At 45.3% G+C, this 27,334-nt stretch overlaps 1 protein-coding gene and 6 non-coding genes across 11 annotated transcripts in view; 1 reads left to right on the plus strand and 6 right to left on the minus strand.

Annotated features, from left to right (window-relative positions):
• The window catches only part of map1aa (microtubule-associated protein 1Aa), a 49,511-nt gene extending 33,824 nt beyond the window's left edge, over positions 1-15,687 (plus strand). For 2 of the 5 annotated variants that reach the window (XM_086070658.1, XM_086070659.1), the window contains 4 exons: positions 3,417-4,223; positions 4,317-11,181; positions 11,285-11,499; positions 13,272-15,687. In XM_086070658.1, the coding sequence (XP_085926784.1) occupies positions 4,062-4,223; positions 4,317-11,181; positions 11,285-11,499; positions 13,272-13,427 (7,398 nt within the window). In that variant the 5' untranslated portion in view covers positions 3,417-4,061 and the 3' untranslated portion in view covers positions 13,428-15,687. The remainder of the gene's footprint in view (positions 1-3,416; positions 4,224-4,316; positions 11,182-11,284; positions 11,500-13,271) is intronic. The other 3 variants (XM_086070657.1, XM_086070660.1, XM_086070656.1) reach the window with 2 other exon arrangements.
• A 5,003-nt stretch (positions 15,688-20,690) lies between these two features.
• Positions 20,691-20,763, minus strand: trnav-cac (transfer RNA valine (anticodon CAC)). The gene has a single exon. It is a non-coding gene; the product is annotated as a tRNA-Val (tRNA).
• Positions 20,764-21,076: 313 nt separating this feature from the next.
• On the minus strand, positions 21,077-21,149 carry trnav-cac (transfer RNA valine (anticodon CAC)). Its single transcript has one exon. It is a non-coding gene; the product is annotated as a tRNA-Val (tRNA).
• A 3,439-nt stretch (positions 21,150-24,588) lies between these two features.
• On the minus strand, positions 24,589-24,661 carry trnav-cac (transfer RNA valine (anticodon CAC)). The gene has a single exon. It is a non-coding gene; the product is annotated as a tRNA-Val (tRNA).
• Positions 24,662-25,338: 677 nt separating this feature from the next.
• Positions 25,339-25,411, minus strand: trnav-cac (transfer RNA valine (anticodon CAC)). Its single transcript has one exon. It is a non-coding gene; the product is annotated as a tRNA-Val (tRNA).
• A 643-nt stretch (positions 25,412-26,054) lies between these two features.
• On the minus strand, positions 26,055-26,127 carry trnav-cac (transfer RNA valine (anticodon CAC)). Its single transcript has one exon. It is a non-coding gene; the product is annotated as a tRNA-Val (tRNA).
• Positions 26,128-26,771: 644 nt separating this feature from the next.
• On the minus strand, positions 26,772-26,844 carry trnav-cac (transfer RNA valine (anticodon CAC)). Its single transcript has one exon. It is a non-coding gene; the product is annotated as a tRNA-Val (tRNA).
• Between the last annotated feature and the right edge of the window lie 490 nt (positions 26,845-27,334).

A 27,334-nucleotide genomic window follows, 5' to 3' on the forward strand; every position in this document is an offset into this window, starting at 1 on the left:
TTTACATATAGCCGGTTTTCCAGCAGTCGCTCCAAAACCAGCCGAACGTGTTGCTGATGTTCTGCGAGGTTTCTGGAGAAAATCAAAATATCATCAATGTAAACGAAACAAAAGTAGTTAAGCATGTCACGCAAGACATCATTAATAAAACACTGAAATACTGCGGGGGCGTTTGAAAGGCCAAAAGGCATAACCAAATACTCAAAATGGCCAATGGGTGTCTTAAATGCTGTTTTCCATTCGTCGCCCTCCCTTATCCTAACCAGATAGTAGGCACTGCGAAGATCCAATTTGGTAAACACTGTAGCGGCATGTAATGGTGCAAATGCGGACTCCATTAGTGGCAATGGGTATTTGTTTTTAATTGTTATGTCATTAAGACCACGGAAATCGATGCAAGGACGTAGAGTCTTGTCTTTTTTCTCGGTGAAGAAAAATCCTGCCCCTAGCGGCGATTTGGAAGGCCGAATAAGCCCGGCAGCTAGCGACGTTGTAACATATTCCTTAAGGGCTTGAAGTTCCGGCTTGGCTATTTGGTACAGGCGTGGCTAGGCAGCGATGCGCCAGGAACCAATTCTATAGCACAATCATAAGGCCGATGCAAAGGGAGAGACAAGGTCGTGGTATTCCGCTGGCATATTTTCAAGGTTAATAGCTTCTATTGTTGCTTTAACTGGGCCACAGTGGGAGTTTACCGCTGACTGCAGGCAATGTGAATGACAAAACAAACTCCATATCTCTAACCTAGGTATACCCCAGTTTATGTCAGGGTTGTGCCGAGCCAGCCAAGTCAGACCCAGGACCACTGGGGCTGACTGGGAGGGCATAATGAAAAATTGTCTAGTTTCCACGTGATTTCCCGACAAACGCATGTGTAGACTCTCCGTTCTATGCGTAATCACCCCCAAGAGGCGCCCGTTGAGGTCATACATTTCCTTGGTTTATCAAGTCTGACCACAGGACATTTCAATTTTCGGGTCGACAATACAATCATCCGCCCCAGAGTCCACCAAAGCCGTCATCTTTATGCTCACCCCACCCCATGTCATCTCTCCTGACAATTGTAGTCTTTTAGTGTCTAAATTGCTATTTGTGTCACATGATCCCGTGGACTGGGAGTACTCACACTGGTTGTTGCGTTGGGGTTGAACGGTTGTGGCTGGAGCGGGTGCAACGTCCAGACATTTGTCAGGCAGCCTTCGACATGTGGCCAATCGGTGTCCGGGCTGTCCGCAATATAGGCATGCCTGATTCCTTATCCGTTTCCTGTGCTCCGCCGCAGAGAGCCGTCCTCCTCTCAGCTGCATAGGCTCGATGTCATCTCCCGCAGGAGGGCGTCGCCACGAAGCGTCGGGAGGCCAGGCGCCCAAGGAGCGCCCTGCGGATGTGGTTGAAGACGGCTGAGCAGCAGTGTCTGCTGCCGCAGGTCGTCGCTCCTTCATCCTTTCCCGCTGCCGCTCCCGCAATCTGTTGTCCAATCGAATAGCCAGGGTGATGAGTTCCCCCAGACCGGATGTCTCGTCCCGTGCAGCCAGCTCGTCCTTGATTCGTAGGCTGAGGCCCCGCCGGAAAATCCCATACAGCGCCGCTTCGCCGTAACGGCTCTCGGCAGCCAAAACCCGGAACGAGATAGAGTATTCAGCCACTGACAGGTCGGCTTGCTTTAGGTCTAGCAAGCGGCTTCCTTTCCTTTTACCGGGTGGTCGAAGACGTTCCTGAGTTCCGACAGGAAGGCAGGCAATGAAGCTCGGAGCTCCGGATTGGCTTTACTGACTGCCATCGCCCATAATGCCGCCTGGCCGGAAAGTAGGCTCATTACTAAGGCGACCTTGGCGCCATCGTTGGGGAAAGTTTGCGGCTGTTGATCAAAAACCAAACTACAATGGTGAATGAATTGGTCACACCCACCAATGTCGCCAGAGTAGCGGGGAGGATGGGGAATATTGGGTTCCCGAAGAACAAAGTTACCAGCTGATTGGGCCGTGGAGGAGACAGGTGACGCCCCGGCTGGTTGTGATCCGTCAGCCACCGTGGAGTCCGATCTCTGCTCCACCTTCAAGGTAAGAGACCTGATCTGGGCGGTTAGCGTCGACATGGCTTCCTTCAGTTCACAGAAGTATTGCTCGTGCTGTCCAAGTAAGCGCCCATGGCTGGCCATTGCCTGACATAGGCTGTTGGGGTCTGCGGGGTCCATTCTGGTCGGGTTATTCTGTCACGATCTGTCACGGAGGAGTTGGAGGACCCAAATGCAGGAAGGCAGGAGAACCACGGCAGGGATGCATGTAACTCAATTTTAATCAACCAACAAAAAGCGCACAGCACGTGGACAAAAGGCGACGACTACGAAAAGGTGTACGTCGTGGGCAAAAATAAGAAAACACAAGATCACGCCGGAGGGCGGATAAAACAGAGAGGAGTGTGGAATACAAAGTAGATCAACGAGAAACGCTACTAGTCAAATCGCTAGTGGTGTCCACAACACCAGGAAAGATTGCCGCTAGAAAGGTAGCAGTATCACAATGTCAGGTATGGTGAGTAGCGTCACGGAGCAATAACCTGACACTCCTCTCTGTTGCTGCCAGGCTTTTATTTTGGCCTGATGACCTCATGGGCAGCAGGTGTGTTGGCAGGATCCGTCCTCCAGCTGTTTCCCCAGCAACTGCAAGGGAAAACAGAAACAGCTGAAAACCAAACATGACAATAAAGGGGTGTAAATGGGCTCTGGGCGGCGAGGCATCGCTTGCCCTTGATGCTGGCAGCGCGGGTTCGCGTCTCACCCGGAGACCACGTTTATTTGTGTAATATGTGTGTGTGCGTGTATACAAATATTATTATTATTATTTTATTTTTTTAAGGAGTGTAATAGCGCAAGCACGGACTTTCTGCTGCGTTATGACTGTTTTGATTTTGGATTCCCCACCGGCTTCCTCGCCGGCTCGCTTTCTGATTGGCTACACTTCATTGTCAACCGACTGCGCGGTGGTTTTTCCTCGGGGCACACCGCACACGGAGCGAAGTCGGGCCAAAACAATCCAACATGTTGAATATCTCCGATTTCAAGTCGGAGGTCCTTCCGAGCGCCGATATCGGGATGCACCTTGTGTGGTGTCAACACACACGGCAGGATTATCTGTTAAAATGATCGTTTGCGTGTCGGTGCGCCCTTGCGATTGTTGGGAGGGGAAATTCGGGGATAAAATTGGGCCAAATCTTCTGCCGTGTGAACCAGGCTTTAGAGTTTTAAGGCCTTGAGTGTTGTTATGAACAACTTCCAAATGTCAAAACATTAAGTCAGGAAATTAGTGTATTAATGTGGTTGACAGTCTTTTCTAAGTACATTTGAACAATTCACATTACAGCATTAGAGACTTTTTTTTTTTTTTACCTCATCAACTTTTTCTGTGTTCTCACCTTAGGCCAGAGGATTCTCCTGTATCAGAGTGACATCCTTGAGACAGTGGTCTTGGTTAACCCATCAAAAGAGGCAGTTTCTTCAGAGGTGAGCCATACCTGTGCAAGACAAGGATGACTTTCACTGATGGTCTTAATGTCCAATCGCTGCATTTTTTTTAATTCAAAATTAATACTTGCTTGTAATAATCAATTATTTCATTAAAACAAAAGAGACAAAAATATTTCTTCTGATCTGTATTTGTTCTTTTGTGTAATGATGACGATGATCATGATAATAATAAGAATAAAAATTTATGATAATTATAATAATGATAATAACAACACACTTTGTTTTTGGTGCCTTTCATGTCACTCAATTATTGACCTTACAAGCCAACTGACTGTATTGCATTATTCTAGTGCACAAAAGTGCAGTGACAAACTTTGAACTGGAGCGCAATATTCATTTTGCAGTGCTCCTGCGCACTAGTGTACCGCTTATGTGCACTTCTGGTAATGTCCCTTGTGTGAGGCAATCTTGTCAAAATGCAGGCAGCAGAATTTTGAGGACAAAGGAGTCCTGGCCTGTATTCCATATCTTGTCTCTGCCTTTTTGAGTGTGTATGGATATGACGTGTGTGGTTTAAATTCAGTCAGGTTATGGTGAAATGCCTGTGCACTCTACCCAGGTGCATTCTCTGATTACTGACTTGGCTGGAAATAAACTGCTGATCCTGAGTGGGCAGAGCTCTGACCAGGGAGGCGACATCTTCCTGCAAGGTGGGGCCTTTACCTGGCAACACTTCTTTGATATCATCTCCAACACTGAAGTAAGTACAATTTGACTTTTTTTCCCCAGACTTGACGTAGTGACTATAGTTTTTTTTAGACTGTTTCTTTTGCCTCCATGCGCATGTTTCTAGGTGGTAGCAGTCCTTTCCAGGGCCTCCCCAGAGCAGCCATCAAGGCTTACTGTTTCCTGTCAAGGAGACGGGAGCTGGTGCTCCCTGGGCCAAAGCCAGGAGCAACATCTGTTTCTAAATAATTTGGAATACTGCTTGAACCCTGAACCACACCTTCCCAACATGGAAGGAGTGACAGCGTTTACAGATTATGTCTCAGAGACAGTAGATGTGCCCTCACCCTTTGAACTTTTAGAGCCCCCAACTTCTGGAGGATTTCTGAAACTGTCCAAACCTTGCTGCTACATCTTTCCTGGAGGGAGAGGAGACTCTGCTTTGTTTGCTGTCAATGGGTTTAACATCCTGGTGGATGGTGGGTCTGACAGAAAGTCTTGCTTCTGGAAGCTGGTCCGGCACCTTGACAGGATTGACTCTGTTCTGCTCACCCATATTGGAGCAGACAATCTTCCTGGCATTAATGGCTTGTTCCAGAGAAAGATTGCAGAGCAGGAAGAGGAGGGAAACCAAGGATCTGGTTCAAGCAGCAATGGTGAGTCGATGAAGAACCTAATATCCCCTGAGCTTGGGATTGTATTTTTGAATGTCCCTGAGAAGCTTCGGGTGCCAGAGTCAACTCTGAAAGCGAAACGAAGCATTGAGGAAGCATCTCTTACACTGCAGTACCTCAATAAACTTGGTATTACACCAGAACCACTTCACAGGGCAGTGAGTAACACCATTGAACCCATCACACTCTTTCATAAACTTGGAGTTGGTAAGTTAGACATGTATGTGCTAAACCCTGTCAAGGAGAGCAAAGAGATGCAGTTTCTTATGCAAAAATGGGCTGGGAACAGTAAAGCCAAGACTGGTATTCTGATGTCTAATGGAAAAGAAGGAGAAATATCTGTTCCCTATTTGACATCGGTTACTGCCCTTATTGTTTGGATTCCTCACCGTCCTACAGAAAAGATTGTCAGGGTGCTCTTTCCTGGAAATGCACCGCAGAATAAAATATTTGAGGGCCTTGAGAAGCTAAAACACCTCGACTTTCTGAGATACCCAGTAGCTACTCAAAAAGATTTATCTTCTGGTCCACTACTGCCCATTATCAAACAGACTAAAATTAAATCAAGAACTGACAGCAAAGAGAGTCTCAAAGCGTCACCGAAACCAAACTCAAAAATATCTAAGAAAGACGTTCTTGCACAGGAAGATGGGTCCAAGAGTGAAACTACAAAAGAGAATAAAGTGGAAAAGAAAGAGGAGAACAAAATGAAAAGTCAAAGTCTGAAGGCTACCAAACAACAGAAAAATAGTGAGGTTGCCCCTGTGACAGGAAAATCAGAGAAGAAGATAATATCTAGGGAGAAAAGTGGCAAAATAGACAAAGCTTCCCGAATGGATGAAAAGAAAGACAAGGAGAAGAAGGAAATTAAGAAAGACAAGATAAAGAAGGATGAAAATATTAGAAAAGAAGAGAAGGAAAAGAAAGAGCTCAAAAAGAAGGACATAAGCAAGCCAGAATTGAGAAAAATTATGAAACCTGACCTAAAACCACTCACTCCTGAAGTGAGAAAAACTTTACACAAAGTCAAGACTCAGACTAAAACCAAGACAGAAAAAAATACAGCCGGTAAGGAGCATGGAAATGGGAAAAAGCTAATCCCAGAGAACCTCCACGAAGAGGTCGCAGCAGCAGCTCTTGCAGACAGGTTCATTGCATCTTCCCCTGAGGACCTTACTGAGGACTTTGAGGCTCTGAAACAAGAAGAGCTGTCCAAACCCAACAGTGGTGCAATCCAGATATCTGAGGTGTCACTTCACAAAGATACCAAAGTTTCTAAGTCATTTTCTCCTGAAGACAAAATGACATCATTTTGTACTAATACAGAAACTGTTTCATCCACCTTCTCTGAGAAAACAGATGAACACAATACAGACAAGAATACTTCAAAACAGATTAAATCTCTTCAAAGGAACGATTCAAACAGTGGTATTTACAAGAAATATGAAGAGAAGACATATGAAGATTATAGCAAAGATTCAGCAAAGGATGGCCTAAAAGACATATCAAAGAAGAGTGATAGCTCAGAGGATGATGATGATGTAATTGAAAAAGCTGAGCTTGAAGGAACAGAAGATGATGCATTTATCAAATCTAAAGCACAGGAAATTCAAAAAGGAAGCGCTGGAAAAGAACTGGAAGACAAACCAACCACACAACTGACCCTATCCACTGCAGCACTGCCTGAACAAGGAGTAGTAGCATCGGCCTCAGAGCCATTCTCCTTTATCCAAGATGAAACCATCCCTGGTTACTCTGAGACTGAACAGACCATCTCTGATGAGGAGATCCATGATGATACAGAAGAGAGAATGCCACAGTTACGATATAGTGTAGGATCTTATGGCGTCTCAGTTCCTGATGTCCCTAGAACCTTGGACTCTATGCACAATTTGAAAGAGATGAAAAGCTCTGATGTGTCTGACGTTGTATATGTCAAACCCAAAGCCCTTGTGGGAGGTCAGGAGCCTGAGATTGCATCATACACTGCTGTCATTACAGCTCCTCTTGCAGAGGAGGAACATATATCGTCTGCCACATCCATAACAGAATATGACAAGATGTCCTCATTTGCCACATCTGTAGCTGAAGACCAATCCATAGCGTCTGTTACAGCACCTCAGACTGAAGAAGTTGGAAGGAACTCCCTCCTTCTTGATACCATCAACAATGTACCGTTACATACAGAAGGCACCCAAGGAAAGGACTATCTCCATTCTGCAGGAACCATTTCCCCCACCTCCTCTCTGGAAGACGATAAATGTTTTAAGTCTCCTTCGTCTGATGAGTACCAACCTAACATCCATGAGATGGAGGATGATGTCAATACCAATGCTGCTCATGATGAAGAAGATGATGAGGATGACGATGAGGATCAGACTCCAAATGTTGACATCCCACTGGGTAAACTCCAAGAGGGCTATGAACATGCAGCATCCATGCTGCTTAGGGAGAAAGAGAACTCACCCTCTTCTGCTATTTCTCATCCTGTCTTCTCTGCCAAGCAGCAATCTCCTACTCAGGTCAGCGAAAAAATCTCTCCATCTAGTACAGGTGGATTCGGGATCAGCACTGGAATGCAACCAGTGTCACCAACTCTACCTCTCACCACTGGTTTGGAATCCCATATAAGGCAAGACAGTGATGACAGATGTCCAAGTCCAGATGACAGCACTATGAAGCTGGCTTCACCCACACTGTCAGTGCCTACGAGCAGTGGCTACTCTCCAGCTGAGGAAAAGCACTTAAAGACAGATGAGAAAGATAAAGCAGTGCCCTACCTGAAATGCGACACTCACAAAGTAGAGAAGTCAGTCACTATTTCTGATAATACATCCTTCATTGGACTGATAGATGACAAAACAATTGAGACATCAGAAGAATCAGAAGAGGACAGTGTGGATGAAGATGACTGTTACACGAAAAAGGATCTTCAGCCAGCTGTTAAGGCTAAACTTATGGAGGCAAAAGAAGGATGCTTTCTGGATGAGGACTTAACAAACGAGGCAAAGACTTCCAAGATACAGACAAACATTGAAACCTTAAACAAGTCTTCAGAAGCAGATGCTAAATCTAAGACACAAATTATATACTCGGATGAGGATGAAATAGATAATTTCCCAACTGGATTAGAATCAAAGTTCTCTCCAACGGATCCAAACAAAGCAGAAAAGTGTCAAGAAACTGCTGAAATAACAGATATGTCTTTCAAAGGGGCTGAGAAAAGTGTTCAATTTACTATCTGTGATTTTCCAGAGAAGGAGACCAAAGAAAAAGCCATCTATATAAGACAAGACACACCTTATGTGCATGGCAAAACATTCTCTTACAGTGACATTTATGATAGCAGACCAAGTTCTGTGGAATCCGATTCATTTCGTCAGGAGTCCTTAGATAAAATGGAGACTGACACTTCAAGGGATGAAATAGGTCTGCCACTACACTCTGTAACAGCAACAGACAAGATGTCAGAGAAGGATGAATTTACAGTCTCGTATGGAAAAGAAGGTTCCACTCCATCATTGCACGACTCTAAGAGCACTTCAGCTGTTCCTTTGATCAAAGCGGCCGAAGAAAGCGAGCCATTTGAATACACAGGAAGTCGATTTCCTTCAGTGGCAGATAGACCAGAAGCATCTTCTACTTCTTTGTCATCAGAAAAAAATCCCTCGTCTTTTCCAGCGCAACTCGACCTCACTAAACCATCAAGCTATTCCTCAATGACAGTGTTCAATGTCGCCAAAGCTGCTGGTCCTGACGATAACAATCAAAGCACATGTTTGGAGATTGATATGCGGAAACTGACAGCTCAGGATGAAGAAGATTACGATGATGATGAGGTTGTCGATGAAGATGATGAGGAGGGGGAAGATGAAGATGATAAAATCACTGTTCATTCTGACATGGAGAAAGGTGCCAAAGAGAAGTCTGAGAAGGAAGTGAAAAGTCCTGCAAGTGAAACATTAAGCTCAAATGAGCCAGAATTTGTGGCTTCCATGGCTGGATATGGCTTTAACAGTAAGGGGAAGGTAGCGGAAGAAGGTATGTCAGACTCCTCATGCTTGAGTGCAAAGTCAAATGTAGGGTCAACGGGTTTCTCTGGCTACTCATCAAAGTTACACCTAGATGAATGGGAACATAAGAAATCACTTTTACCATGTTCTACCACAGACAAAGTTAAAGAGGATATTACCTTGAAGTTATCAGAGAGAAGTTTTGACCAGAATGACGGAGATAATCTGGATTTTGATAAACCTCGGTCTCCTGATCACTTGAGCAAGAAATCGCCAGACACAAGCTTTCAGTACACAACTACTACTGCCCCTGGGTACTCCTCTTCCTCTGCCTATAGCTACTCCTCCTCTACTTCAGGCTCCTTCTCTACAAGCCGTCAGCTTGGAGAAGAACTTGAGACACCTGCCTCAGGTGAGCCACTGTTTGAGTACTCCTCCTTTAAAGAAGAACATTCCCCGGTCGTAGACTCTCCCTTCGCCACATTAGCTGGCACCAAAGATAATTATCTTGAAGTGTCTGAGAAACAGATCACCGCTACAACCACAGCGGAGTCTTCCTCTAGCTTAGCCCACTTTTCACCCTTCAGCCCATTTGAGGAAGTCAAACCATTCCCTTTACATTCATCCACTGCTTGTGCTGAAGACAAAAAGGAACACACACCTTCTTTCGGCAGTTCTATGGATAAACATCCTCAGTCAGACTGCTTTTATAAGCCTAAGTGGTCTGAGGTGTCAACTTTGGACTCTTCAAAAGGTTTTGGGGACTCACTAACCATGCACTCTCAAGAAGCAGCACTTACAATTGATAAAGAGGCGGCCAGTGCTGCTTTGTTCGGTGTCACTTCTTCACCACGGTCGGGCACTGAAGGGAAGCATTACTTTGAGGAGACTGACAGCAGCGAAGAAGAGGACGAGGGAGATTATATGCAGGAAATGACTCGAATATCACCCTCCAGTGGTTTCACGGGTACCTTGACATTTTCTGACAAGTCTGCTTCCTTAGCTGAAGGTGAAAAGACGAGCAGTGCGCTCCCTGATGTTCTTGGCTCCTACATGCCTTCACCACTTCAAAGGGGCAAGCTAGACCCAGCGAGTGGAACCACAGAAGTCAGGGCAAGCTCAACCCTGCTTGCTGGCGCTGCAGCTAGCGGTGCAGTTGCAGGCACAGCTAGAATGGAGGCTGCTGGAGACTACAGGAGCTCCTATGAATGGGAAATATCCAAGCCTCAAATAGGGAGGATGCCTGGCGACTCCCCTCCCCATTATCGTCATGACGATGAGTTTGAGGAGGAATGTGAAACAGAGCCAGAGCACCCAGCACGCCCACTTTCTCTCTCATCGACTAATCAGCCGTTTCACTCTCCCTTTTATGCTGATGAGTGCAGCCGACAAGGGCAGGATGAAGATGATGATGATGATGATGATGAGGATGACAGTGATCAGGATCTTGCTGGTAAAGCACCCAAGGGAGGAGCCTCTCCATATGCAGGGCACACCTCTCCCGGATATTCATCCTGTGAGTACAAGCAACGTAAAAATGACCTTTCACCTTCCTTTATCAACCCGAGTATGCAGCAGCTATGTAGTGACGAAGATGATGAGGATCTAGGTCAGCAAAGTGACCAGTCACAGGAGGGAGATGAACATGACATGTCAGTTAAGAGAAGGGCTCACAAGCAGCCCCACCATCATCTGACCCACAGCAGCTCTTCGCATCAAGCAGGCAGCACGTTAGCACGGTTGGGTTTAGCAACCGAGGACACACCGCCGACTTCAATAAGCGAGTCTCTCGCCTCTCAGTCAGACTCTGAGGTGCCTCCAGGCACAGAAGAATACCCGTCAGTCACTGGTGAAGGCAACATTGATTCAGATGAGGATGCAGACTATATGCCTATTGACAAAATATCTGCCACAGGAGAAGGCAGCCATCACCCTGCCTCCTGGAAGAGCCACGATCCAGTTCCCACACCCCAAAAGGATCCTCACCCACACCCTCCTCACCCTGATGTCTGCATGGTGGATCCGGACTCTTTGGGTAACGGCTCAGTTAAAAAAGATCTGAAAGCTAAAGGCTTGAAGAAAGCTTCTGGGAAAACCAAATCAGCATCCCCAGCCAGGCGCAAACGGTCTCCCTTGCCTGTCAAACAGACGTCATCTCCTCGCAGTGCATCACTGAAAAAGAAGGAAGCGGACAAGAGTTCACGCATGTCTCGCTTGTCGGATGGACAAGGCTCAAAGGATGATCTCTCAAGGTCAAGCTACAACCCCGGCAAGGTGCTGGCCAACGGTATCAAGAGCGGTTTGGGTAAGCTAATCATTATGCATGCTCTAGAAAAGTACACATTTTTGTTTATTTGAGATTATTTCATAGAAAATGTTTGACCTGTTCCTTTCTCATGACCTACTAGGCTCTCAAAAGGCTGCTTCTACATCTCCTATTTATGTTGACATGGCCTATATTCCCAACCACTGCAGCGCCAAGAATATAGATCAAGAATTTTTCAAACGTATCCGCTCTGCATATTATGTGGTGAGCGGGAATGACACTGCAAGTGGTGAACCAAGCCGAGCAGTTCTTGATGCACTGCTGGATGGCAAAGCACAGTGGGGGTCAAATCTTCAGGTAAATTTTCAGCTCTGCATTGTTTTGCCCTTCGTGAAACTTATAGCTGTACACTAATCATACTCACCAGGCTCGTCTTTACCAACGGGCTTACCTGGGTTGGAGCCCAGAGCCTACCGTATTCAACAGATTACCAGTAAAAAAAAAAAAAGAATCAAATTTTTTGATTTTTCTGTCAATCATTTTACATTCTTGTAGTGGTGCAACAGATCATCATTGATCCGTGATCGGTACGGTCCGGATCAGGCCCAATGTTCGGATTGCGCACGATCCACGGATTGGTTGGTGGAAAATAAACCAAAATGCACAATCACAAGAAAGCATCATGATCAGACCACATTCCCTATAATAGCAGCAGAGGAAGTTGAAAACCCTTGTGTATCACGTAAGCCGCATGTATGGGAGCATTTTGGCTCTAGGGGTGAAATTAGTCCTTAAATTATTGATACAGGATTTGTTTTTCCGTTATTCAGACATGTTAAGGAAGCTGGAAACATGCTGTTTGTAACACACAGCCTACACTAAGGCTAACTTCAAAATAAAGTTGACCAAGTAATACATTGACGGCATTGCGGCAATGCAAATAGCATTAGTAGACTTTTACTTTAAAATTCGCGTCGTGCCGTGATGGCTAGCTTGATTTCCCTTTTCGACGTTACAGATTGCCAAGTTGCGTTTATTGACATTACATAGTTGCGACCAACATCAACGCAATGCTATCCCGAACTCATATTCAATCGCTAATTTAGGCCACTAAGAAACCGCGAGTTAATTACGCCGTCATTGTATGGTACGGCACAAATCTCTGACGTTAGTGGCTAGAAGCTAGCTGTTAGCATTAGCAACTAGTGCCTTGCTGGTAACAGTAAATTAGTTTGACAGCTGGTACCTGGCTTGCTTTCTTTACTCCTTTTTCAAATTTCTGGACCAAGGTTACTTTGTAATTCACTCTCCATGTTTAAAGGAGCTGAACGCAAGTTACCGAGTTTTTGCAGATTTGCGTCCCCTCTGGCGAAAAGCGGAATGGAAGACAGCGATGTGCGCGCGTTCAGAGTGCCGAGACGTTAGTTAGTGATAGTTTTATTGTGCATTGGTCATCATAAATAGACCCTATCGCATTTTCGTGACGAGATCTTACCTTTTAAGCAAGAAGAAAGCAAGCTGTGGCTCCCGTTTCATCCCTTTTGGTCTTTCCACCTACTCCAATATTAACGCTGCTCCAATATTGATCCACGTTCTCCCGCGACGCTTGTTTGATTTCAGTTTTGCCCTTTTTATCACACTTGACAGGTGTTATCCTTTCCTGTTCGGTATCCTGACCGTGGTCGGAGGACACAGGGGAGATTTTTTCCATTGCATGTCGCCAAAGTTTCGGCCCGATGATCCAACAAAAGGAGCCCCTGGGAGACGAAGGGTCGCACTGCAGTATTGGTGTATTGTTATTTTGACACACTTTTATATCCGCTGTGGCACACACTTGTCTTTCTCCACAGTCGCGGCTACACACTCCCAACACTTCCGTACCACTGTTGCACCACTAGTGAATTCATATATAAGTCCGTGGTTAGGTTTTTTTTTTTATTGGGGTGGACTATAGTTGATGGATTACCCTGGGGCCTAGGAGTAGGTAAAGGCGGCCCTGGGCCCAGCCCTAGTTACGCCTCTAATTGTTTTTATTTGACACAGTTGATTGATTCAGTATCTTAATCGTCCATCGTGTTGTGAAGTTAAGACCGTTTCAGATGTGAAATCTCCAAATGTTTTGTGTTCAGGTGACGCTGATCCCGACTCATGACACCGAAGTGACTCGTGAGTGGTACCAGCAGACGCACGAGCGTCAGCAGGAGCTCAACATCATGGTCCTGGCCTCCAGCAGCACCGTCGTCATGCAGGATGAATCTTTCCCCGCCTGCAAGATTGAGTTCTAGGAATGCTGTCACACGCTTGGCCTCCATAACTGTTTGAATAACTCTTATCTCATTCCCAATTAATGTGTTTCTCTCACTTTTGTGGTAACTTTATAGAAATACTTAGCAGAATTTCATTTCATTTGTTTTGTTTCATTATTCATTCAGTAAGCTTGTTGTGACTGTCACAACAATTACACGATGTCCTCCTGACATTATAGTATTTTTGTTGCTATTCAAACAGTTGAAATCTAAGTCGACTTTTTGCACACCTTAAGGCCAATATTAATCGTATCTCAGCTTTAAAGTTCTTTTTGCAGTATAGCTGACCAGATTGAAACATTGTGCTGGTAGAAAATGACTATCGTGATCAGTTTTCTCACTTTAATAACAGTTCCAGTGTTTGAACTTTGTGCCTCCAATTGACATTGTGAAATAGAGAATAATATTCAAGTAGAGGCCACAGTGTCCTTTCAGTGTCTTTCAAATATATTTGCTGTAGCATAGGAAAGATTTGATTCAAACTTCCATATGGTTGTTGACTATTTCTACATTTAAAAGTGATGTGAATTTGACCACTAATTTCTCAGCATTTTTTCCTACAGTCTTTGACGTTTGTTTTTCATTTGTGTGGTTGATATACTGCTGCGGAAAATTTAAAAGAAGTGCAGCCAGATGTGATTTCTAAAGAAACGGTCAACCAATCCTTGACATTCTGTCTTTATGATAAAGTGCATTTGAAGGAAGACGTTAAACCTCATATCAGCTCCTGCATCTTTAGGATCTTTTTCCAAGGCTGCGTTTAGGTTGAAGAATGTACCACATTAGAGAGAGAGGTTGTGTTTGCACACTGGACAAGATGTGGGCTGCTGCTGCTGTGATTACTGGGAGATGTGAGACCCATGTGCCTTTTAGTCCTGATGTGCTAGGAGATTGCAAGGGAGGAAATGTGTATTTGTTGTTGAGATTGGACATGAACAGGATTTGACGAGCTGGTCTCAATCATTTTTGTAAGTTTTGTCTGACGTGCGTGCACAAAAGGAAACACTGATATTTTGCTGGTAGAGCACTTTTTAAAGCATCGCATCAGTGTTTGTCATTGATTTCCACGAGCTGCCAGTAAAAAAAAAAGAAGCACAAATAACAACCAGTGTACAAGAGTGAAAGCAGTCTTACCTATTTAGTTTAATGATAACAAAAATGCATTGGTTTGAAAATAATTTTCAATAAATTGAATGACTTTTATCTCTATGGAAGAGGATTAGGGCCAGTGAAGAGAGAAAAAAAAGGTTTGCAGGAATCTGACTTTATTTTCAGAATTCTGACTTTCTGACTTCCCCCCACAATTCATAGCTCTACAACACAGTCAGAATTCTCACTTTAAAGTCTGAATTCTGAGATTAAAGCCAGAATTTTCACTTTAAAGTCAGAATTTTGAGAAAGTCAGAATTCTGAGAATAACGCGAGAATTCTGCCAAGCCTTTTTTTCCCGTCTTTACTGCCCCCAATTCTCGTCCATGATACGATCTCAATCATTAAGACATGATTTTGTTAGATTGTTTTTTAATTTAAATATTTACTCATTCCTCATCTAATTTTGTCCAAAAAAATGGCACGGTAGCAACATAACATTCTAAAAGTTCTGCTTCCAACCTCCAATATTATATAGTTTATGTAGTAATCTAGATTGACATTCTACATCTGCAATTTTTATGTGCCATCAGGATGACATTCTGAGGTCGACTTGACAGTTTTCTGGAGCACAACGCAAGAGCCTGATGGCAACTTAAACATCTGATGAAGGCTCTGTTGATATTGAATTGTCCACAGCAGCTCAACAACCGATGCATGTGATCAGAGACAGTTTGTATGAAAAACACTTGAATATTTTCAGGGGAAATTAGGTCAAATATTGGAAACGTAAACAAAAATTAATTTCCCGACATTAAATTGAATAAAACAATTATGCCTCAAACCACATAATTCTGTTTATATTTTCATTTTGTGCAGTGTCAAAATGATACACTGAAAATGTGCATAAAATTGTTTATAGATAAATTTGTGAATTTCTTTTCAAACAGTCATTTCAATGCTTAGTGATTTTTTAATTGGTTTGTTGGACTGGATATTTCCTGTATCAATAGATAGATTTAATTATAATAATGATTCTTAGTGTATTTTCATTTGATATTGTGGAATTTGTATTATTTCTATTTCAATACCAAGCAAACCAAATTAATTACGAGACCAACACCAATCGCCAGGGTCAACATTTGTAGAGCCACAAGTCTATACAGTTCTTGCTGGATATGAATCTGTTTCCTGTAAGTGGTGTATATACAAGAGTTGCATGTACACAAACAGGCTGATTTGAATGTGATGATGCAGATTACCTTTATGTTCTCCGTGGAGGACTTTGAAATCTTCTGGTTGCCTTGTATACTGCACATCTGACGGCTCACTGTGGCCAGCAGCACATCTCCGAGTCATGAAGGGCACTTTTCAATAAACCAAGTATGCATCATTTAATGCTACATTTATTCCTTTGGGTGACATTGTCAACAAGTTTAAGATGGTGTTTGTCTGTTTACCCCCTGCAGCCCCGATGGGCAATGTAATCTGTATCTGTAATACTTCTACATTATACAGACTGCTAATAACGATCTACACTATTTGCATATGAGACTGACAGATATGACTTTACTACCTATTATTCATAGTTAAAACATCCACATTTGACCGCTGCATTTTCACAGAATGTGATTTGAGTCCTGCTTTCCTCCACTGAGCAATGCTTGTACATGCATGTACCCTCTTGAGTTCTCACAAATTTCAATAGCAGATGAGAAAATAACTTGAAAAGAGAAGTGCTGCTTTACAGTTGAGGTTAGGATGCACGTCATGTGAAATGACTGTGTTGTACTGTAAAGAAAGATATATTTCTTTTCCTTTTTTTCCATCTCCTGTTTTGAGTGCAATATTCTGTTTTACTCTTCAAATGTGTACAAGTAAAACAATAATAAACAATAGCTATTGTCTAAAGGGAAAATAAAGATGAAAACAAATAAAACATCATTTACTGAAGAAAAAAAAGTCTCCCATCTTGTATTCTTACTGATGGCACGATGTTGTAAATAGTGGGAAAACAGCATCTTAGGCTATATTCAAAGAACAAAGGCTACTATTAGTCACTGAATCATACAGAATTGTTGCATTTTTCCTGGTCATGTCAAGTTTTCTGGCCACTTATTTACATACCGCTAGGGCCAGGCTAAGAACTGGCCCAATTGGTCAATGAACTCAAAATTGCCCTATGCGTCTCACATGCACATGAATTTGAATGACAAGCAAGGAATATGCCCAAGGACAGAGCTGACAGGAAGAGAACAGGAAGTCAGACAGACAATGAGGAAATTAAAAACAATCGTAATGAGTTTACTTTTCACCACAAAATGTTTTGCTTTCGACTCAATACTCTTCATTAAAGCCTACATCCATCTATTTTCTTATGGGAAAAGAGCCACATTATCTGCAAAAAGCAGAGATGCAATACTGAGGACACCAAAATGGATATCCTCAACACCTTGGCTGCGCCTAGAAATTCTGTCCATTAAGGTTAATGAACAGATTGACTGATAAAGGACAGCCTTGGTGGAGCCCAAATCTCACTGGAAGCGAATTTGAGTTACTGCAAGCAATGCTGACATTAACATTGACTGACATTGGTTATACAGGGGCCGAACAGCCCGTACTAGGGCGTCGTGTTCACCATACACCTGGAACACCCCCAACAAGATCCCTTAGGGGACACGGTCAAATGCCATTTCCAAGTCCACAAAAAACAGGAGGTTGTTGGCCTAACTCCCATGGACCCCCAAGGACCCTGCCAAGAGTGTAGGGCTGATCCACAGTTCCACGGCCAAGACAAAAAACAAATTTCAACTCCCGAATCTTATTTCCGACTTACCAACAGACCCTCCACTTCAGCAACCCTAAATAGTAGGGATGTGCCGAAATGAAAATGTTTGGCCAAAACAAAAAATTGAAAATGAAAAATGCTTGGCAGAAACTGAAACGGCGAAAAAAAATCGCCAAATGCCAATTTTTGCTATCATTGCATTTATCATAATTAATTAAATCTATAATATAAAATATTTATTTCGCACTGGCATTTTAACAAAGCACTATAAATTGAAATGTGCCCACACAGCAGACATGTTGGCTAATGGTACATTTAACACCAAACGAGGGTTGAGCATTTTCTGGCGGTGCGATTGCACTTCATAGTCCAGTTTAAAAATACATAAATACATTTGTTTGCACCAGAATCGGCTTCGGGAACGGACTGCAAAGTCACACACAGCGTCCTGTACAGGTCTGTCAGGCGAACATGATAACCACTACACTATGAAAACAGACCCTTACCTTCATCTTGTTAGCACTGCCGGAAATCAGCCTAGCTGGCTGGCTTTTCCAGTTTCCGAGGACAGTTTTTTTTTTTCTTTTGGAGAGCTCAGTATTGTTCATTCGGTAATTTTACCGATTTAACATGTCATCATCATTGCTCTCTTTTTTTAAATTTAAATTTTATTTTTTTTATTAATTTTTATTTTGTATGTGGGTGAGTATGTGCATGTGCGTGTGTGTGTGTGCGTGCGTGTGAGTGTGTATTCATTAGTTCACCTAAAACCTATTAAAAATCCCATACCGTTCACCTAAACCGAATACTTCAGAATCCAGCTAGAGTCGTGAGGTTGTCAGGAGACCCGAGGAAGGATCAAAGAAAAGAAAGGAAAATGAAATCCAGCACCGACCAGACATTACCTACTACCCACCGGATTACCAACCAGAGTCTTTCACCAACCCCAGAAACATCTAAATTCCAACAAATTAGGGAGACCTCAAGAGACCAAAGGAGAGACTGAGGAAAGGAAGGAAGGACAGATGAAGCAGAGTGAGATCCACAGACACCAGCCTCCACCGATTAAACGACCAGAGGAAGAAGCAGATTGTGTTTGAGTTTCGATAGATGCTGGTGTGGTGGATTTGGCATGCATGAAAATCTCCACCAAAGAGGGGAGCCGTCGACCCCTGCCAGGACAGAGAAAGCGGAAAACCTCAGGGCCCCCCAGGCCACGGCAGCGCCAAGGGACAACCCCCGGGTCCCGCAGGGTCAACCGGCCGGAGAGCAAACCCAGGAGCCAGGAGCACCCCCCCACCCTGACACGACCCGCGCCCCCAACCCAACACAGCAGGACGGGGCACTGCAGTCCCGCCAGGCACCCCACCGGTCCACAGCCTCTGACCGTCAACCTGTTAGCACTGCTGGAAATCAGCCTAGCTGGCTGGCTTTTTTAATTTTCGAGGAAAGGTTCCCCTCTACAACCGACCAGGAGGTAGTTGTAGAGCCCTTCTTTCCTTGTTAATGTAGTGGATAGTATCTACCCCTGTCACGGGGAAGAACGGGGTTCGATTCCCCGGCGGGGAGGTGGTGTTTGTGAAAACAATCTTTTGGATGCTTGGGGACGATTCCCCGACGGGTAGTTGGTGTTTGTGAAAACAAACTTTTGGATGCTCAGTTTTCATTGCAAATCCAAAGAAAATGGTCATGTTTGAACCCGGTCTCGAGCCGGGGACCTTTCACGTGTAAGGCGAACGTGACAACCACTTCACTATGGAAACAAGTGCTTAACCTCAACTTGTTAGCACTGCCGGAAATCAAACTAGCTGGCTGATATTCCCAGTTTTCGAGGACAGGTTCCCCTCTACCCCCGACCAGGAGGTAGCTGTATAGCCCTTCTTTCCTCGTTAGTGTAGTGGCTAGTATCTCCCCCTGTCACGGGGAAGACCGGGGTTAGATTCCCCGACGGGGAGGTTGTGTTTGTGAAAAATGTTTTTGGGATGCTCAGGTCTCGAGCCGGGGACCTTTCGCGTGTGAGGCCAACGTGACAACCACTACACTATGGAAACATATTCTGGACTTCAACTTGTTACATCGCTAAAAATAAGCCTAGCTGGCTGGCTTTTCCAGTTTTCGAGGACAGGTTCCCCTCTTCACCCGACCAGGAGGGAGTTGTATAGCCCTTCTATCCTCGTTAGTATAGTGGATAGTATCTCCCCCTGTCACGGGGAAGACCGGGGTTCAATTACCCGAGGGGGAGGTGGTGTTTGTGAAAACAATCTTTTGGCTTTTCAGTTTTCATTGCAAACTCCAAAAAAATTATCATGTTTCTACCCGCGTGTTAGGCGAACGTGATAACCACTAAACTATGGAGACAGACGCTTAACTTCAACTTGTTAGCACTGCTGGAAATCAGCCTAGCTGGCTGGCTTTTCCAGTTTTCGAGGACAGGTTCCCCTTTACACCCGACCAGGAGGGAGTTGTACAGCCCTTCTATCCTCGTTAGTATAGTGGATAGTATCTCCCCCTGTCACGGGGAACACCGGAGTTGGATTCCCCGACGGGGAGGTGTTTTTTGTGAAAACAATCTTCTGGATGCTTGGGGACGATTCCCCGACGGGTAGGTGGTGATTGTGAAAACAATCTTTTGGCTGCTCAGTTTTCATTGCAAACCCCAAAAAAATGGTCATGTTTCTACCCGCGTGTTAGGCGAACGTGATAACCACTACACTATGGAAACAGACGCTTAACTTCAACTTGTTAGCACGGATGGAAATCAGCCTCGCTGGCTGGCTTTTCCAGTTTTCGAGGACAGGTTCCCCTTTACACCCGACCAGGAGGTAGTTGTATTGGCCTTCTGTCCTTGTTAGTGTAGTGGATAGTATCTCCCCCTGTCACGGAAAAGACCGGGGTTCGATTCCCTGACGCGGATGTGGTGTTCGTGAAAACAATCTTTTGGATGCTCAGTTTTCATTGCAAAATTAAAGAAAATTGCCATGTTTCCACCCGGTCTCGAGCCGGGAACCTTTCGCGTGTAATGAGAACGTGATAACCACTACACTATGGAAACAGACGCTTAACTTCAACTTGTTAACACTGCCGGAAATCAAACTAGCTGGCTGGCTTTTCCAGTTTTCGAGGACAGGTTCCCCTTTACACCCGACCAGGAGGGAGTTGTATAGCCCTTCTATCCTTGTTAGTGTAGTGGATAGTAACTCCCCCTGTCACGGGGAACACCGGGTTTGGATTCCCCGACGGGGATGTGTTTTTTGTGAAAACAATCTTTTGGATGCTTGGGGACGATTCCCCGACGCGGAGGTGGTGTTTGTGAAAACAATCTTTTGGATGCTCAGTTTTCATTGCAAAATTAAAGAAAATTGCCATGTTTCCACCCGGTCTCGAGCCGGGGACCTTTCGCGTGTGAGGCAAACGTGATAACCACTACACTATGGAAACAGACTCTGAACTTCACATTGTTAGCACTGCCGGAAATCAAACTAGCTGGCTGGCTTTTCCAGTTTTCGAGGACAGGTTCCCCTCTACACCCGACCAGGAGGTAGTTGTATTGGCCTTCTGTCCTTGTTAGTGTAGTGGATAGTATCTCACCCTGTCACGGGGAAGACCGGGGTTAGGTTCCCCGACGGGGAGGTGGTGTTTGTGAAAACAATCTTTTGGATGCTTGGGGATGATTCCCCGACGCGGAGGTGGTGTTTGTGAAAACAATCTTTAGGATGCTCAGTTTTCATTGCAAAATTAAAGAAAATTGCCATGTTTCCACCCGGTCTCGAGCCGGGGACCTTTCGCGTGTGAGGCAAACGTGATAACCACTACACTATGGAAACAGACTCTGAACTTCAACTTGTTAGCACTGCCGGAAATCAAACTAGCTGGCTGGCTTTTCCAATTTTCGAGGACAGGTTCCCCTCTACACCCGACCAGGAGGTAGTTGTATAGGCCTTCTGTCCTCGTTAGTGTAGTGGATAGTATCTCCCACTATCACGGGAAAGACCAGGGTTCGATTCCCCGACGCGGAGGTGGTGTTTGTGAAAACAACCTTTTGGCTGCTCAGTTGTCATTGCAAAATTAAAGAAAATTGCCATGTTTCCACCCGGTCTCGAGCCGGGGACCTTTCACGTGTGAGACTAACGTGATAACCACTACACTATGGAAACAGACGCTTAATTTCAACTTGTTAGCACTGCTGGAAATCAGCCGAGCTGGCTGGCTTTTCCATTTTTCGAGGACAGGTTCCCCTCTACACCCGACCAGGAGGGAGTTGTATAGCCCTTCTATCCTCGTTAGTATAGTGGATAGTATCTCCCCCTGTCACGGGGAAGACCGGGGTTCAATTCCCCGACGGGGAGATGGTTTTTGTGAAAACAATCTTTTGGATGCTTGGGGACGATTCCCCGACGTGGAGGTGGTGTTTGTAAAAACAACCTTTTGGATGCTCAGTTTTCATTGCAAAATTAAAGAAAATTGCCATGTTTCCACACGGTCTCTAGCCGGGGACCATTCGCGTGTGAGACAAACATGATAACCACTACACTATGGAAACAGACTCTCAGCTTCAACTTGTTAGCACTGCCGGAAATCAAACTAGCTGGCTGGCTTTTCCAGTTTTCGAGGAGAGGTTCCCCTCTACACACGACCAGGAGGTAGTTGTATTGGCCTTCTGTCCTCGTTAGTGTAGTGGATAGTATCTCCCCCTGTCACGGGGAAGACCGGGGTTCGATTCCCCGACGGGGAGGTGGTGTTTGTGAAAACAATCTTTTGGCTGCTCAGTTGTCATTGCAAACTCAAAGAAAATGGTCATGTTTCTACCCGCGTATTAGGCAAACGTTATAACCACTACACTATGGAAACAGACTCTGAACTTCAACTTGTTAGCACTGCCGGAAATCAAACTAGCTGGCTGGCTTTTCCAGTTTTCGAGGACAGGTTCCCCTTTACACCCGACCAGGAGGGAGTTGCATAGCCCTTCTATCCTCGTTAGTATAGTGGATAGTATCTCCCCCTGTCACGGGGAACACCGGGGTTGGATTCCCCGACGGGGAGGTGTTTTTTGTGAAAACAATCTTTTGGATGCTTGGGGACGATTCCCCGACGGGGAGGTGGTGTTTGTGAAAACAATCTTTTGGCTGCTCAGTTGTCATTGCAAACCCAAAGAAATTGGTCATGTTTCTACCCGTGTGTTAGGCGAACGTGATAACCACTACACTATGGAAACAGACGCTTAACTTCAACTTGTTAGCACTGCTGGAAATCAGCCTAGCTGGCTGGTTTTTCCAGTTTTCGAGGACAGGTTCCACTTTACACCCGACCAGGAGGGAGTTGTATATCCCTGCTATCCTCGTTAGTATAGTGGATAGTATCTCCACCTGTCACGGAAAAGACCGGCGTTCGATTCCCTGACGCGGATGTTGTGTTTGTGAAAACAATCTTTTGGATGCTCAGTTTTCATTGCAAAATTAAAGAAAATTGCCATGTTTCCACCCGGTCTCGAGCCGGGGACCTTTCGCGTGTGAGGCAAACATGATAACCACTACACTATGGAAATAGACTCTGAACTTCAACTTGTTAGCACTGCCGGAAATCAAACTAGCTGGCTGGCTTTTCCAGTTTTCAAGGACAGGTTCCCCTCTACACCCGACCAGGAGGTAGTTGTATTGGCCTTCTGTCCTTGTTAGTGTAGTGGATAGTATCTCACCCTGTCACGGGGAAGACCGGGGTTAGATTCCCCGACGGGGAGGTTGTGTTTGTGAAAACAACCTTTTGGCTGCTCAGTTGTCATTGCACAATTAAAGAAAATTGCCATGTTTCCACCCGGTCTCGAGCCGGGGATCTTTCGCGTGTGAGGCGAACGTGATAACCACTGCACTATGGAAACAGACGCTTAATTTCAACTTGTTACCACTGCTGGAAATCAGCCTAGCTGGCTGGCTTTTCCATTCTTCGAGGACAGGTTCCCCTATACACCCGACCAGGAGGAAGTTGTATAGCCCTTCTATCCTCGTTAGTATAGTGGATAGTATCTCCCCCTGTCACGGGGAAGACCGGGGTTCGATTCCCCGACGGGGAGGTGGTTTTTGTGAAAACAATCTTTTGGATGCTTGGGGATGATTCCCCGACGCGGAGGTGGTGTTTGTGAAAACTATCTTTTGGATGCTCAGTTTTCATTGCAAAATTAAAGAAAATTCCCATGTTTCCACCGGTCTCGAGCCGGGGACCTTTCGCTTGTGAGGCAAACATGATAACCACTACACTATGGGAACAGACTCTGAACTTCAACTTGTTAGCACTGCCGGAAATCAAACTAGCTGGCTGGCTTTTCCAATTTTCGAGGACAGGTTCCCCTCTACACCCGACCAGGAGGTAGTTGTCTAGCCCTTCTAACCTCGTTAGTATAGTGGATAGTATCTGCCCCTGTCACGTGGAAGACCAGGGTTCGATTCCCCGACGGGGAGGTGTTTTTTGTGTAAACAATCTTTTGGATGCTTCGAGACGATTCCCGGACGGGTAGGTGGTGTTTGTGAAAACAATCTTTTGGCTGCTAAGTTTTCATTGCAAACCCCAAAAAAGTGGTCATGTTTCTACCCGCGTGTTAGGCGAACGTGATAACCACTACACTATAGAAACAGACTCTAAACTTCAACTTGTTAGCACTGCTGGAAATCAGCCGAGCTGGCTGGCTTTTCCAGTTTTCTAGCACAGGTTCCCCTTTACACCCGACCAGGAGGGAGTTGTATAGCCCTTCTATCCTCGTTAGTATAGTGGATAGTATCTCCCCCTGTCACGGGGAAGACCGGGGTTCGATTCCCCGACGGGGAGGTGGTTTTTGTGAAAACAATCATTTGGATACTTGGGGATGATTCCCCGACGCGGAGGTGGTGTTTGTGAAAACAATCTTTTGGATACTCAGTTTTCATTGCAAAATTAAAGAAAATTCCCATGTTTCCACCGGTCTCGAGCCGGGGACCTTTCGCTTGTGAGGCAAACATGATAACCACTACACTATGGAAACAGACTCTGAACTTCAACTTGTTAGCACTGCCGGAAATCAAACTAGCTGGCTGGCTTTTCCAGTTTTCAAGGACAGGTTCCCCTCTACACCCGACCAGGAGGTGGTTGTATTGGCCTTCTGTCCTTGTTAGTGTAGTGGATAGTATCTCACCCTGTCACGGGGAAGACCGGGGTTAGATTCCCCGACGGGGAGGTTGTGTTTGTGAAAACAACCTTTTGGCTGCTCAGTTGTCTTTGCAAAATTAAAGAAAATTGCCATGTTTCCACCCGGTCTCGAGCCGGGGACCTTTCGCTTGTGAGGCGAACGTGATAACCACTACACTATGGAAACAGACACTTAATTTAAACTTGTTAGCACTGCTGGAAATCAGCCGAGCTGGCTGGCTTTTCCATTTTTCGAGGACAGGTTCCCCTCTACACCCGACCAGGAGGGAGTTGTATAGCCCTTCTATCCTCGTTAGTATAGTGGATAGTATCTGCCCCTGTCACGGGGAAGACCGGGGTTCGATTCCCCGACGGGGAGGTGGTTTTTGTGAAAACAATCTTTTGGATGCTTCGAGACGATTCCCGGACGGGTAGGTGGTGTTTGTGAAAACAATCTTTTGGCTGCTAAGTTTTCATTGCAAACCCCAAAAAAATGGTCATGTTTCTACCCGCGTGTTAGGCGAACGTGATAACCACTACACTATAGAAACAGACTCTAAACTTCAACTTGTTAGCACTGCTGGAAATCAGCCGAGCTGGCTGGCTTTTCCAGTTTTCTAGCACAGGTTCCCCTTTACACCCGACCAGGAGGGAGTTGTATATCCCTTCTATCCTTGTTAGTATAGTGGATAGTATCTCCCCCTGTCACGGGGAAGACCGGGGTTCAATTACCCGACAGGGAGGTGGTTTTTGTGAAAACAATCATTTGGATGCTTGGGGATGATTCCCCGACGCGGAGGTGGTGTTTGTGAAAACAATCTTTTGGATACTCAGTTGTCATTGAAAAATTAAAGAAAATTGCCATGTTTCCACCCGGTCTCGAGCCGGGGACCTTTCGCGTGTGAGGCGAACGTGATAACCACTGCACTATGGAAACAGACGCTTAATTTCAACTTGTTAGCACTGCTGGAAATCAGCCGAGCTGGCTGGCTTTTCCATTTTTCGAGGACAGGTTCCCCTTTACACCCGACCAGGAGGGAGTTGTATATCCCTTCTATCCTTGTTAGTATAGTGGATAGTATCTCCCCCTGTCACGGGGAAGACCGGGGTTCAATTACCCGACGGGGAGGTGGTTTTTGTGAAAACAATCTTTTGGATGCTTGGGGACGATTCCCCGACGCGTAGGTGGTGTTTGTGAAAACAATCTTTTGGATACTCAGTTTTCATTGCAAAATTAAAGAAAATTCCAATGTTTCCACCCGGTCTCGAGACGGGGACCATTCGCGTGTGAGGCGAACATGATAACCACTACACTATGGAAACAGACTCTGAACTTCAACTTGTTAGCACTGCCGGAAATCAAACTAGCTGGCTTGCTTTTCCAATTTTCGAGGACAGGTTCCCCTCTACACCCGACCAGGAGGTAGTTGTATGGGCCTTCTGTCCTCGTTAGTGTAGTGGATAGTATCTCCCACTATCACGGAAAAGACCAGGGTTCGATTCCCCGACGCGGAGGTGGTGTTTGTGAAAACAACCTTTCGGCTGCTCAGTTGTCATTGCAAAATTAAAGAAAATTGCCATGTTTCCACCCGGTCTCGAGCCGGGGACCTTTCGCGTGTGAGGCGAACGTGATAACCACTACACTATGGAAACAGACGCTTAATTTCAATTTGTTAGCACTGCTGGAAATCAGCCGAGCTGGCTGGCTTTTCCATTTTTCGAGGACAGGTTCCCCTCTACACCCGACCAGGAGAGAGTTGTATAGCCCTTCTATCCTCGTTAGTATAGTGGATAGTATCTCCCCCTGTCACGGGGAAGACCGGGGTTCAATTCCCCGACGGGGAGGTGGTTTTTGTGAAAACAATCTTTTGGATGCTTGGGGACGATTCCCCGACGCGGAGGTAGTGTTTGTGAAAACAATCTTTTGGATGCTCAGTTTTCATTGCAAAATTAAAGAAAATTCCAATGTTTCCACCCGGTCTCGAGACGGGGACCATTCGCGTGTGAGGCAAACATGATAACCACTACACTATGGAAACAGACTCTGAATTTCAACTAGGTTAGCACTGCCGGAAATCAAACTAGCTGGCTGGCTTTTCCAGTTTTCGAGGACAGGTTCCCCTCTACACCCGACCAGGAGGTAGTTGTATAGGCCTTCTGTCCTCGTTAGTGTAGTGGATAGTATCTCCCACTGTCACGGAAAAGACTAGGGTTCGATTCCTCGACGCGGAGGTGGTGTTTGTAAAAACAACCTTTTGGCTGCTCAGTTGTCATTGCAAAATTAAAGAAAATTGCCATGTTTCCACCCGGTCTCGAGCCGGGGACCTTTCGCGTGTGAGGCGAACGTGATAACCACTACACTATGGAAACAGACGCTTAATTTCAACTTGTTAGCACTGCTGGAAATCAGCCGAGCTGGCTGGCTTTTCCATTTTTCGAGGACAGGTTCCCCTCTACACCCGACCAGGAGGGAGTAGTATAGCCCTTCTATCCTCGTTAGTATAGTGGATAGTATCTCCCCCTGTCACGGGGAAGACCGGGGTTCAATTCCCCGACGGGGAGGTGGTGTTTGTGAAAACTATCTTTTGGCTGCTCAGTTGTCATTGCAAACTCAAAGAAAATGGTCATGTTTCTACCCGCGTATTAGGCAAACGTTATAACCACTACACTATGGAAACAGACTCTGAACTTCAACTTGTTAGCACTGCCGGAAATCAAACTAGCTGGCTGGCTTTTCCAGTTTTCGAGGACAGGTTCCCCTTTACACCCGACCAGGAGGGAGTTGTATAGCCCTTCTATCCTCGTTAGTATAGTGGATAGTATCTCCCCCTGTCACGGGGAACACCGGGGTTGGATTCCC

The sequence above is a fragment of the Leptonotus elevatus genome, chromosome 3 (assembly GCF_054856555.1).
Source record: "Leptonotus elevatus isolate MCC_2025b chromosome 3, RoL_Lele_1.0, whole genome shotgun sequence".
NCBI lineage: Eukaryota > Metazoa > Chordata > Actinopteri > Syngnathiformes > Syngnathidae > Leptonotus > Leptonotus elevatus.